This window comes from Arabidopsis lyrata (genome assembly GCF_000004255.2).
Source record: "Arabidopsis lyrata subsp. lyrata unplaced genomic scaffold ARALYscaffold_2, whole genome shotgun sequence".
Taxonomy (NCBI): domain Eukaryota; kingdom Viridiplantae; phylum Streptophyta; class Magnoliopsida; order Brassicales; family Brassicaceae; genus Arabidopsis; species Arabidopsis lyrata.
Window position 1 is genome coordinate 19243195 of NW_003302554.1, and position 13058 is coordinate 19256252.

At 41.9% G+C, this 13058-nt stretch overlaps 6 protein-coding genes across 6 annotated transcripts in view; 3 read left to right on the top strand and 3 right to left on the bottom strand.

Annotated features, from left to right (window-relative positions):
* The window catches only part of LOC110224235 (heat shock 70 kDa protein 15-like), a 4329-nt gene extending 3299 nt beyond the window's left edge, over positions 1-1030 (top strand). The window contains exons 8-11 of the mRNA XM_021010110.1: positions 6-61; positions 163-312; positions 414-544; positions 630-1030. Coding sequence (XP_020865769.1) covers positions 6-61; positions 163-312; positions 414-544; positions 630-786 — 494 coding nt within the window. The 3' untranslated portion in view covers positions 787-1030. The remainder of the gene's footprint in view (positions 1-5; positions 62-162; positions 313-413; positions 545-629) is intronic.
* Positions 950-2145, bottom strand: LOC9323918 (methyltransferase-like protein 22; the record flags this gene model as incomplete). The annotated part of the gene is given in 9 exon segments (XM_021010111.1): positions 950-1226; positions 1228-1274; positions 1347-1493; positions 1495-1514; positions 1599-1656; positions 1659-1754; positions 1796-1906; positions 1908-2006; positions 2008-2145. Coding segments are annotated over 9 exon segments (894 nt in total), but the record flags the coding sequence as incomplete, so codon positions are not given.
* Positions 2090-4503, bottom strand: LOC9325383. The gene is made up of 7 exons (XM_021035984.1): positions 4144-4503; positions 3935-4067; positions 3442-3545; positions 3223-3367; positions 3013-3150; positions 2645-2939; positions 2090-2510 (listed from the first exon to the last, which is right to left on the bottom strand). Exons 1-7 carry the CDS (start codon positions 4182-4184, stop codon positions 2245-2247), a joined length of 1122 nt encoding a protein of 373 aa, XP_020891643.1. The 5' UTR covers positions 4185-4503; the 3' UTR covers positions 2090-2244.
* A 697-nt stretch (positions 4504-5200) lies between these two features.
* Positions 5201-7023, top strand: LOC9325384 (mitochondrial arginine transporter BAC2). Its single transcript, XM_002887808.2, has 2 exons — positions 5201-5990; positions 6154-7023. Exons 1-2 carry the CDS (start codon positions 5754-5756, stop codon positions 6805-6807), a joined length of 891 nt encoding a protein of 296 aa, XP_002887854.1. The 5' UTR covers positions 5201-5753; the 3' UTR covers positions 6808-7023.
* LOC9323919 (ATP-dependent DNA helicase DDX11) lies at positions 6897-10706 on the bottom strand. The gene is made up of 9 exons (XM_002889275.2): positions 10505-10706; positions 9906-10421; positions 9739-9827; positions 9205-9558; positions 8739-9041; positions 8414-8641; positions 8100-8321; positions 7445-7982; positions 6897-7340 (listed from the first exon to the last, which is right to left on the bottom strand). Exons 1-9 carry the CDS (start codon positions 10626-10628, stop codon positions 7108-7110), a joined length of 2607 nt encoding a protein of 868 aa, XP_002889321.1. The 5' UTR covers positions 10629-10706; the 3' UTR covers positions 6897-7107.
* Positions 10707-10735: 29 nt separating this feature from the next.
* LOC9325385 (la protein 2) lies at positions 10736-13029 on the top strand. The gene is made up of 11 exons (XM_021035983.1): positions 10736-10835; positions 10914-10992; positions 11077-11226; positions 11302-11444; positions 11521-11669; positions 11743-11817; positions 11910-11980; positions 12058-12296; positions 12380-12524; positions 12616-12673; positions 12816-13029. The coding sequence occupies exons 1-11, from the start codon at positions 10791-10793 to the stop codon at positions 12898-12900; spliced, it is 1239 nt and encodes a 412-aa protein (XP_020891642.1). The 5' UTR covers positions 10736-10790; the 3' UTR covers positions 12901-13029.
* Positions 13030-13058: the final 29 nt, after the last annotated feature.

The window sequence follows — 13058 nt, forward strand, 5'->3', positions numbered from 1 at the left end:
TGAAGATGGGGAAGATGAGACCAAAGGTGTTTATGTTGCAAAGCTCGAGGAGCTCAAGAAGGTAATGCATGCATGCTTATGATGACACTTTATTGTGCAGGAAGAAATTATTTTTCAGGATAATGTTTTATTTAACAGAGGAGTGGGATTAATATTTTGCAGGTGGGAGACCCTGTGGAAGTGCGTTACAAGGAGTCGTTGGAAAGAGGGTCGGTCATTGATCAGCTTGGTTACTGTATTAAGAGCTACAGAGAGGCAGCTATGTCTAATGATCCCAAGTTTGACCACATTGATTTGGCAGATAAGCAAAAGGTAATAATTCGGCTCATCTAGAAAGCACCGAACTAATCATAAATTTCACAGGCTTGGGGAAAATGGTTTGATATGTGTTTTGTTGTTGTGCAATAATGAAGGTTTTGAACGAGTGTGTGGAAGCAGAAGCATGGCTACGGGAGAAGCAGCAGCAGCAGGACACACTTCCCAAGTATGCCACACCGGCTCTCTTGTCAGCTGACGTAAAAAGCAAGGCGGAGGCATTGGACAAGTAAGCAAGGCTCTTTGTATCCGTTTCTCGTTATAGAAATGCTATATATGATATAGAGAGTGAACCAGTCTTGGATGTTTTGCAGGTTTTGCAGGCCTATAATGACCAAACCAAAGCCGGCTAAAGCAGAGGCACCACAAGCCAAGGGCGGTGAGCCGGCGGATGAGGGCAAGAGTGAGGCAGAGCAACCAGCTTCTGCCGAAGCAATGGAGACTGAGAATCCCGCTGAAGGGAGTACCTAAATGAATGACGAGAGCGAGATGGTGTTGTATCGATTTTGTTCTTACTCTTTTTAATTTACCTAGTGGAACCCCTTATTCTAGTTTCGCTATTATCCCCCGAAAGATTCTATCTTTAGTTCTTCCTTTCGACAACAGTTTTTAGGAGGTATATTATTGTTCCTTGTGGTTTCATTTTATTCTCTATAAACATTGTGTTGAGTGTAATGTGGATTAGCTCTACATTGGACTTGTTTTTAACAGCAAATGGAATTCGAAACAGACATCAAAGTACATATTTGATCTCCCAAAGCTCAACATCGTCTCCTCTATCATAACCCTTCAAGTACTGGGGGATCTGTGTAACGTCGATGCGCTTGCCCACAAAACTCCTGTTCTCTTCTTGCTCACCTGTTGCATCTTCTTTGACGTAGCTTCTAAAGCAGGTGTAGCCATTGGCAACAATCATCAAGGCTGAAGTTGTATCGTTTCTCCAATCCTAAGTATAGCACCTGCCATATTCAGATGTTTATAATAAATGTACATGTGATTGCTTAAAGCCTTTAAAGTGATCCAACTATTACCTTGTCACAACCGAATGTCATAACTCTCCTTAACATGCGAAATAAGGCAATGGTTAGATCATCGCTGTAGATCACATGTGCTGCTGCGAATATGAAGCTTGCAGATTTGACTTGTTCAAAGTCCTGCTTGCTCCAACAGAAGCTTGCACATAAAGAAAGGACACGCAGCTATGTCAAGGATAAGAAAATAAGAAATAAAGTGAAGAAGAGAATGAAGTTTCTATCAATACTTTTCGGGATCTCTGCAGTCACCACGGCTGTCTTGAATAGGCCAATCGCTCATCCAGTTGAGCTCACGAACATTGACCACAGCACAGTGTGGGGGTGAAACAAGAATGAATTGATATCGAGGTTCTTAGCACAGTTGGCAAGAATTGCGTCTCCATGATCTATGGAAAACAGAAAAGCCTGGTGAGGTAGAACAATAAAGTAAGGAAGTGAAGGTGCACACCACGCGTGCAAGATGGGAAGGAGTGGAAGAGTATCCATAATCCAATGGCACCGAGTTCCAGAGACACAATGCCATGGAATTCAGATGAGGTGCAAATCTTATGCAAGACACAAACTCTGAAGAAGAAGAAGATCGCGTCTATCTCATCTTACTAGAGAGTAATTGCGTCTAGGAAGAAGAAGATCGCCATCGTTATCTAGACTAGCTAGAATGATCATTGGAGGGAAAAGAGAAGATGAAACGGGAAAGAAAGGGTTCGTTAGTGGCGGCGGGAGGGCAACCAAGGTGAATCTCGCGTCCGTTAATTAGGGATTTTCCGGATTTAAAAGAGTGAGTTTGGCGGCGGTTTAATTACAAATAAGAAGACGACGACGACAACAACAACTACTACAGCATTTTGTGTTTTTTTTCTTTCTTTTTGGGGTGTTTCACAGACACAGAAGAAAATCAATTTCGTGAGAGGGCATCGACGCGAGCGGCGACCTCATCAAAATCGGGGACGCAGCTGGAGGGCTTATGCTGCCACGAGGCTGTTCGACGACTCATTCTCCTAAACCCCTCTCCTCCGCTTGCTTTCCCCATCGAATCTGATGTTCTCATTATGTTCTTCTTCTTACTCTCCTGTTTCAATGCTTCCCCTTCCGCTTCAGGGGGCGGGTTTGCGAATCTTCGTCTCACTGATCTCGGCTTTGCTTTTCCGGCCCTCGGCGATTCTGTTTTATGCAACACATCATATATATATATATATATATATATCATCATCATCATCATGATCAGTGCTTGCTTTGCTTTTGCTTTTGCTTGCCAAAAAGAAAGAAAGTACTCTTTCCTTTAGATAGATACTCACCGGTGTCCATGAGATCAGATTTGGTCATCTTCTCCGGAAGGCTTTCCTGTTTTTCGATTTTGGGTTTGGTGTATGGCGCAGCAGGAGTCATGAATCTGTAGTACAAGGGTTTCGTTTCAGGATCCTCCTCCGGGCCAGTCACACAACTCCCGCTTGTACTCATGGAGTCTTCTTCGCTTGTACTCATTATGGACTTGTTGCTGTCATCCATTGAGTCTTCTCTGCCATGGAACCAAAGGCTGCTTCTCGTTTCGGGGTCCTTGGACTTCTCTGTTTTTGGCTCTTCAGTTTCCGTCTGTGTATTAAGTGAGAGTCTGGCTCAAATGGAATGATGTATTGATAGCAGACAAAGAAGAAGGATGACTCACATGATGATGAGCTGGTGTGTACAATCTCTGCTCTAAAGACTTGGCATCCCAATTTATGGAGTACTCTCTTGCGATTTCCTGCAGCAGCTCCACCTTCATTTCCTTTGACGGCGGCTCTGCTTTGAATCTCTCTACAAACTGCAAAATATTCCCATGGAGGAGTCAGCATATATTATTATAAATATAGTCATCAGGGTAAAGAATAAATACCTCAGGATTCACAAACTGTTCAAGTTTGTTCCCGTATCTCTCAGCAAATAAAGATCTGAGGTCGCGTAGCTCAGGCACTTCAGAGACTCTAGCCGCTGCATATACAAGGGAGGAGATGGCCTCGCGACACTCATCGGGGCACCCGCTGCTCAATCAAGCAAGAACCATATATATTTAGATGAATGGAATCCATGCAAGTTAAATTAAAAGGGGTGTTACCTGGATTTCTGTAAGAGAGAGACATTGGATGCAACACAGATGCAGAATTGCTCCAAAAACTCATAACAAGCCAGCCTCCTTTTCTCCTCTATAAGCCCTTCTGCCTGTCAACACACACACGCGATCAAAACCATCTCTATGTACCTACTACTCATGTCACTAATTTAAACAGGGGCCAAGAATTTCTTAAGCAACAATTCACTCTGTTATAACCAGCTGGTGACAGCATCAAATTAATGAAACATATATTTATATTTCTTTTTTGCATTGCTTCAATATAAATACCAAAATAGAACCAACAAGGATTTAACGAAACCATCGTTGACCCTAGCTCCTCTTTCTGCAGAAAAAGAAATTGTTTATAATTGGTTGTTGGAAATGTAATTGCTTTCACGTTCGGGAAACCAGTCAGATCCCCGTGATCCATTAAGCCGATAGAGGACATAGATAACGTGTCTGTAACTCCAAAAAAAAAAAAGATAATATATATTACCCTGCCATATGCATTGTAATCGAGGCTGTTCTTGAGAAGATCGACAATGTCGTTCTTGAGATATTTGCAAACCGAGTTTTTCTTCCTCTTCACCGTGTCTACTCTTGTCTTCGTTATCTTGACCAACGACTTGCTGAGATATAATTAAAAACAAAATCAACGAAGAAGGTGAAGGAAACCAAGAAACGGAAAAGAAGAGACTTAATTACCATTTCGTATAGAACTTGGGTTTGAACAGCCCATCAAACATTTTGCCTTTCCAAAAAAAACAGACAATGTTCGTCGTCTTCTTCTTCTTTTTCTTTTTGGTTTTTTTTGTTTTGCTGTTTTTTTGTTTGTGGTTTTTGTTATCTCTCTCTTTCTTTCTTCGTGCAAGAGAAAGAGAGAGATAGAGAGAAGAAATGTGGTCCTTTTGAGAAAGTTGGCGCTTTGAGGTAAGCAAGGGAAGGCATTTATAAGAAAGAGAGAGGGAAGAATGAAAAAGAAACGACCTTGGCTTGGCTCGGTCTTACATTGAGATCTGAAGAAACGGACTTGTATCGCAAGAAAACCATGCAACCCTGTGTCCCCGCTTTTTTTGTCCACCTCTCTCTCTCTCTCTCTCTTTTCGTACATGTATGTATTTAGAGCTCTAATTACTAAAACAGGGTGAAGTTTCCGCAAGAGAAGGGTGTTGACTAGGGTTAGTTTTGGTATTCAACTCTCTTTTAGTTAAACTCTTCGTTATTTCGCAAGAAGTTATTACTGACGATCACTAATCATCACAAAACATGTGACCATTTTAGTTGAAAATGTTATACTCTATACCCAGGCCCAATCGACACAAATGTTTTTGGAGAACCCCTATTGGGCTCATAATAAAAGCCAAGCCCATTTGACAAGGTATGCTTGTACGTCTTTAGGGGGTTTATTTATCTCTCTCTATGAGTACAAAAATCTGAATATGGTTTGATGTGATTGAAATATATTTTTAAAGAAGTAAGAGCAAAGGCATCACAGAAGGGAACATTTGGAGAGAGTGGGCACATGAGTTAAGGAATGATCTGTTGTCTTAACTAGTTTCCTCTGAAAACATAAGTTAATCATTTGGTAACTTGACGTCTCTCTATTCAACTTTTTTTTGGTTGGCTTTCTTGTCTCTTTAGTATAGAAAAAAGATGGCATATATATGTTTGTATACTCTACGTTACTTCTTCGTCTTCATGTGACTCTTTGCCTTTATTATGCGGATGATGGGAATTACGTGCACCCCTTCTTCCTTAACAAAATCCATTTTAACTTTAGTGAGTTTTTTTTTTTGTTTGTTTGTTATTGTAGTCTTTGAAAAGTGAGTGGCTCCTATATTGTTTAAATCTTGGGGGATAGAGAGAAATCATAAAGAAGTGGAGCACTGAGAGTTATCAAATTAAATGAATGAGGATCTCTTGTATAATACTTAATAAACAATTGGAGTGTGAATAAGCATGCATTTAATTTGATAATTAGGAACATGATTATCTTGTTTTTGTTTTTTTTGTTTTAATTAAATTAATAATGGGGAATGTGAAAAACAGAGGAAAGTAAAGAGAGTTTTGGGAAGGAGATGTAGGTGGCGGGAGTGGGTTGGGCGAGATGATGGTGACGGTGCAGCTCCAATCTCAATCTCAATCTCAATCTTTTTTTTGATTTTTCTCTCTTTTAAACTCACACAAACTGATTCTCTCTGACTCACTCATAATCCTAATAATCTCCCCCCGGATTGTCCTAATAATGCACACGGTTTCTTCTAACCAAAAAAAAAAAAGAGGTGACAACGTTCGTACCATCCCATCCTTGGGATATGGATTTCTGGCCGGAGTTTATGGCGACCAGCTGGGGACGAGAGTTCGTCGCCGGTGGTTTCGGAGGTGTTGCCGGAATCATCTCCGGCTACCCCTTGGACACCCTCAGAATTCGCCAGCAACAGAGCTCTAAATCGGGATCTGCCTTCTCCATTCTCCGGCGGATGCTCGCCGTTGAGGGCCCCACCTCTCTCTACAGAGGCATGGCTGCGCCTTTGGCCTCCGTCACTTTTCAGGTTCTTCCTTTTTCTTTCTTTCAACTTTTGATCACATGGCAGGTATAAAAGATTCACCTTTTGATCACATCTCAGGATATTCCTGAAAAGATGCTTTCTCGATTCACCTCTTTTGTGTCAAATCATTCATTCGTTACTCAATACAGTCAGTATTTTCTTGCAGAATGCTATGGTATTCCAGATTTACGCCATATTCTCTCGCTCCTTTGATTCCTCTGTTCCTCTGGAAGAGCCTCCTTCCTACAGAGGCGTTGCTCTTGGAGGTGTTGCCACCGGTGCTGTCCAGAGCCTCTTGCTCACCCCTGTCGAGCTCATCAAGATTCGTCTCCAGCTTCAGCAGAGCAAGTCTGGTCCCCTCACCTTGGCCAAGAGTATCCTTAGGAGTCAGGGCCTCAAGGGGCTTTACAAAGGCCTCACCATCACTGTGCTCCGAGATGCTCCCGCTCATGGCCTCTACTTCTGGACCTATGAGTACGTCAGAGAAAGGCTTCACCCCGGCTGCCGAAAGACCGGACAAGAAAACCTCAGGACCATGCTGGCCGCTGGTGGCCTTGCTGGAGTGGCCAGCTGGGTCGCTTGTTATCCTCTTGATGTCGTCAAGACCAGACTGCAACAAGGTCATGGGGCTTACGAGGGCATTGCCGATTGTTTTCGCAAGAGCGTCAAACAGGAAGGCTATACCGTTCTCTGGCGTGGCCTTGGCACTGCAGTTGCCAGGGCCTTTGTGGTCAACGGTGCTATCTTTGCTGCTTATGAGGTCGCCTTGCGGTGTTTATTCACTCAATTGCCATCCCCTGATGTTGTCAAAGGAGAGTGAGTGAGTAAAGGGCAAAGAAGATTCATTAGTTGCAGCCTGGACTTGTGAATGTAGTTAAATATTAGCACATAGTTTGTGATGGACATGGATTGCATTCGTCTAACAAATCTGACTCGCTTTAGGGATCAGGCAGTATTAATCACAGAGACATTCCAAAAGTTGTTTACAAACCCCAAAGAAAACAGATGAAATGAAAATTATTTTGTTATATACTTATTCTTTGCTAATGGTTTTTCTAGATAGATACTCAAAATAAGAGTGCCAAGGATTTCCTCCAACATGTTCCCATAGACACGGTCACTAGTGCTGATTGGTTTCGGATGAATTTTCAACATTTTTATGTTTAAAGAATTGGTGCAACAGTCTGTGAACATCTCCATAGCCTTTGGTGGAATAAATAAGACAATCTTTGATCCACTTTGGGAGCTTGTTGGATGGATGAGAATGAGATGTTCTTTTGGATGGATCATTAGAATATCGAGCATCTACCAGTAAAATGGATGCATAGTCCTTTTCGTGTCTGATTGCCCTACCTGAAAAGCAAGCAGGGAATAACATTTTGTCTGAGTCCCATCATCAATAAATAAAACACAACCTCCATTTATATCCTGACATATATTTGAAACCAAAAACTCACCGATTGATTGGTTAACCGCTTTCATACACAGATTTTCATAGTATTCTTTTCCTCTCCGTTTGCAGCTCTTTAACACGCCAAATCCTGCTTGAACATCTCCACTGTAGTAAGAATCATCAACCAAAGTCACAGAAGGTTTTACGGAATCTGAATCTCCAAGACCTTCTATATGCTTTATTCTCTCTAACAACTCAATGTCAGACGGGCTGGGATACGGCAGACCAACCATCACAACACACCGACACATGCTGTCGCTGAAGTTGATTCCTTCTGACACCTTCCCACCAACCACAGCTAGCATTATTGCCCCTCTTTCGCTTTCAATCGCTTCCTTGTAATCTCTGAGGACAGCTTCTACTTCAGTGTTTCTTCTGGGTTCTCTGAACACACGCTTCTTCTTCATTATTCTTCTGAGTATCCCTGAGTTACTCCACGCTGTGTGCACCTGTGTTTCATACTCAAAGGAGGAGAAGAAGACGATAACTCCTTCAGGAACCACTGCCACCAGGTTGCTCATTAAGAGTCCTAACTCCTGTATCTGCCAACCATTCCCGAAAAGTATAAAACATAGGTTACTCTCAGTACTCTTTCTGGATCTCATTAATGTTAAAAGAAAGAAACATATGAGAAAACGAACGTCATTTGGATTACTCACCATTCTTGTTGAGCTTCTTGAACTGTGGCTAAAGTCAAAAGACTGACCAGAAGGACCATGTGAAACTGCAATTGGCATTATGCTCTCAGAAGGAACAATGTGACTACATGAGAAGAACTGCAGCTGATCTGATGGTAGCCATGGAAAGAGTCGTTCCCTTGTCTCTTCTATAGGTTGAAGAGTCCCACCGGCCAATATGACAGCATGCGCTTCATCCACCACCTACACATTGGTTTGATTAACTCTTACATTGTTAAATTGCCGAAACCACTATGGAGTCAGAAATGAAGAAACTCATTTATGCAAGCACCAACCTCCGAAAATAATTTCGCTCCAGTGAGCATGACATATTTGATGTGCCCTCCTGGTTGGCCAGAGGCAGACGAACTCGTCCTTGAGACTATTATCCGCCCATCACCATTGTTATTAGTAAGCGCCACCAACATATCAGAAAACGCTCTAAAACTTGTTAAATTGCTCATCTCCTCATGAGCCACTGGATCTTTCTGCAACATAGCAACTCTCTCTCCATATCCACTGACCTGGACGCACAGTTGAATAGCAAAGTTAAAAAAAGGGAAATGGACAGGAGAAAAGAGTTGGACAAGCGAAAGGGGCAAATATTAAGAATCATTTCACCTTATGAATGATATTGCTTTCCTTTATATAGGCGAGTAATTTGACCAAATTGATGTTGTCTATATTTAGAGAAAATAAAAAGTCATTTATTGCCATCGAACAAGCACCACAAGGCTTGCTTTTCGAGGGGTTTCCAGTATCAAGCCCAACATTTACGCTGTTCAGATTCCAATCACTAGCAAGAGGTTTGAGGAGAGCTCGGGTAAGAATCAACATAATTTGGATATATCTCCGGTTTCCAGCTCCCAAGAGATTCTGGAATCTTCCCAGATAACTCTCTATACTGCACTGTATATCCTCCAACTGCAATACAAATCATTTAAAAATCATGACTCGACATTGTGTGAAGTATCAACAAAGTAGCTTCGTCTATGATAACAACACTGTTTTTCAAGGTTAGGACCGAGTAGCAATGCAAACATTCAAACAACATGTGCTCTTAAATTAGATGAAACTAAAAATTTACCTGTGACAGTGTTATTTTTGCATCGTGCATACTGAGAAGAATGTCAGCCAAATTGTGAGCCTCGTCTATGATAACAACACTGTTTTTCAAGCTTAGGCCAAGAGATTCTCGTGAGGACTTTGATAGAAGAGACTGATATGGAAGAATAACAAGATCAGCTGCGGGGGCCATTCTTCTAGAACCGTAGTATGGACAAGTTCTCATTTGTCTTCCAAGCTGAACAAGATCCTCAATGTCCATGGCTTCTTGTTGAAAACTCTCAGCCTTGAATTCTCTCTGTAGTTTATGTTTTCTAAGCAGTGGGCATCCGCAAGAAGCTTTGGTTCGTCCTATTCTTACATTTGCACCTAAATTCTGAAATGTTTAAGGTTCCATTAGTTAGCAAAAATCTTTCTTGGAGTTTCTACTTAGCTAAGCAGATATTCATTTAAGTTAGAAGCTTTGATTCAGAATTCAGAGGCTACCAGTAATGCAGGACGGGAGAGACTTTTATAGATAGATAAATCATCATAAAACAAAGTTGATAATGTGTACCTTCTTTTTAGAGACTTGAGATTTCTTCTTCTTTTGCAAGTCCAAGCAGCTCTCGTTGATTCGGGTCACATTCGCAAGCTTAAGAACATCTGAACATGAGCTATGGAAGTGTAAGTAAGTATGAAGCAAACGATGAAAAAGAGCAAGGAGAAATGGTGGTGGGGCACCTTCGTTAATGCACAAGTTCTTTCGGGAGCCGAGAGAGACAACATTGAGTATTGAGGCAAACACAGTCTTCCTCAACTCCTTGACAAACTGGGAAAGCTGTGAATGTGTGCGGCTGCAAAAGAAAACCTTGAAGCCTTGTTCGTCATCGGAGCAGTCATCCTCATCCTCTGAAGATGAAGTGTCAAAAGCTCGGGCAGGTTTTCTCTTAGAGTTGCCTCCGCCCGGGGATGATTCATCTTGGCTTTGGTATTCTTCCAGCAAAAATTCTTGATCGTCGTCCCCTTCCGTGGGGTTAGAGAAAACTTGGGGAAGTCTTTCCTTCCTGAGCGGAAATGGGGATTTGTCATCACTGGCTCTATCTTCTTCGTTGGGAGTAAAAGTTCGCATCCAATCGGGCTCGTCCGCATCATCGTTTCCATCAACCTTGTGGGATTCTGATTCTGAGTTTCGTTTGTCCTTGCGGTCAATCAGCCACTGGAGAGCACTGCAGATAATGCTTAGAGATTTTCCAGTCCCTGAGAGAGAGAGAGAGAGAGAGAGAGAGAGAGATCAAATCAAACCCTAAGTGAGAGTAAAAAGTGATACTATTATATAATACCGGTAGGGCTTTCGAGCATGGAGACGCCTCCTTTGTCGAGAAACTGATAGAGCGCATTCATGAAATCGATTTGGATCGAGTACGGCTTGTATGGAAACGCCGGGAACTCTCGTTTCTCCGTCATTGATTTTGCCGAAGAAGACGAGCCCAACCACTTATATAAGCCCACGATGGAAACATTGATAATGGGCCGTATGAGATCCAACCCCTTCAATTGAATAATAAAAAACCCCTTCCCTTGCCATCATCTCTCTCTCTTCTTCGATTGCAGAGGAGCTAACAAGCTATGGCCTCCTTCGACGAAGAAACCGCCAAGAAGTTGCTTACCCAGGTCTGCAATCGATTTCTCTATGCTTCCTTCACTCTCATCTCTCTAATTGTTCCCTAATTTCCCCCATTTCATTTTCAGGTGGAGTTCTACTTCAGTGACAGTAATCTACCCACTGATGGATTTCTCAACAGGGAAGTCACCAAGAGCAAAGATGGTCGTATCCTCTATAGATATAGATATTCTACCATATAGACATAGCTGTTCTTTTGCCAAGTTTTTCCTTAGATGCCCGAACCACTAGTCGTTAGTTTGCCTCTGGTTTGTTCCTTCTCTCGTATGAGGAACCTCCTTGGCCTCGGTAACGTCAATAGAGAAGACATCCCTCCGAGTATCGTGGACCAAGTCGCTACTCTCTTGCGCACCTCTGATTTTCTTAAAGTTTCCAACAATGGTACTTGTGCTTTCCCTTCCTTGGTTTGTCTCTGAATTCTTTTCTTGCTGACATTTACTTACCTTGTTGATCCAGGTCAAAGGATTGGTAGAGGATCAAAACTCTCCAAACCGGAAGAGGTGCTTGAACAAGTCCACAGAAGAACCCTTGCGGCTTCACCTTTTGAGTACAGCACTAAGATGGAGGATGTCGCATCTTTCTTCTCCCAATATGCCAAGGTTCTTCTTCACATGCGTCTCTAATAATATGACTGTCCAAACAAACCTGGTTTATTATCTGTTTTTACTTGTTCAGGTGAACAGTGTGAGGCTACCTCACCACATCGCAGATAAGCGACGCTTTTCTGGCACTGCCTTGGTTGAGTTCTCCTCTGTACAAGACACTGAACATGTTTTGAGCCAGAGCTTGGTCTATGCAGGCGCTGACTTGGTATTAATACCAAAGTAAGTGGGGATGATTTGTGTTTTGATATATATATATATATATATGACCTGACTATTCCTGTTTGATATACAGGAGTGATTTTGACTGTCAAAGAGAGAATATGATCAAGCAACTCGGAAAATCAGGGTCAATTCATAGAGACAACGAGTTAGTTTGTTGTTTTGTCTGATCAAAACGCTTCTTGATTGAAATGCAACTTTGCTCATTTTAACTGCTCATATCTATATATATTGCTACAGATTCCGCAGAGGACAGCTTGTCAAATTTACATTAAAATGGATTGCCAGTGGGGAAAAGGTAACAAACAAAGGTATTTTCTCGTTTCTCAAGACTGTTTCTCTCTGAAAAAGTATGAACTGCTCTCTAAGAAACTTCTCTGGGTTGCAGATAAAACCAGGGCTCTGAAAAAGAAAATCGAAGATAAGGAGGCAGGCATTGCGGAGAGATTGGAAGGAAATGATAGAGTCAAGGAAAGTGGAGATTCACAGGCAGATAACTCATGTGCTAGCTTGTGCAAGGAGAAAATCGACTACGCTGATCAACTTGTGGTTCCACCTTGGAACAACAGTGATTCTGTGGGCTCTGAGGTTCTCAAGGATCTTTTTCAAAGATTTGGCAGCGTTAAAGTAAGTTGCAACACTTTTTGTCAAACCATCAATCCCTTAAAAACTGATTGTTGAGTTATCATCTCTTCCGGTGCTTATTGCAGCATATAGAATACTCTGGTGGATTGGATTCGGGTTACGTTTGGTTCATAGATTCGGAAACAGCAATGAAAGCCCGTGCAGCTGTGGAGTTTGTTGGAGGTTTAGTTGTGAAGAATAACTTCTCAGTAGCCTTAGAAGCAATTAATGGTAAGGTGGCAATTCCCTGGTGTTACTTATGCCAAAAAATGGAGTTAATCATAGAAACGTTGGAAATGACTAGTGTACTAATGCCTTTCAGGGGAGATGGAGAGAGAGTTGTGGAAAAGACTATCATCAGCTGAGCTAGAAGGAGGAGGGTATGACATCAAACCAAACCTTGTCTATTCATTTCAGGGAATATACTTGGGATCGGCTTGTACCAGCACTCATTAGGTCACATTGCTGTATGTATCTGGTACTTCATTGGTTATTTACCAAACTAACTCCAATGTGCATCAGGAAAGGTGGTCACAAAAAGGAAAAAGGCACAGATGAGTGTTTTGATACCATGCAACCGACCAAGAAGGCTGGAAAGGAGCCCTAATTAAAGTTTTGGGTTTTGTGTTATGTCATACTCTTCTCTACTTTATATAGGTTCAGCTGATTCTCAACAAAATAGATATTGCTTCACTTCACTGACATCTATGAGTAGTTTGGTATACGTTTCTTGGTCTGGGATGGTTAATGACTTGACATACTCGT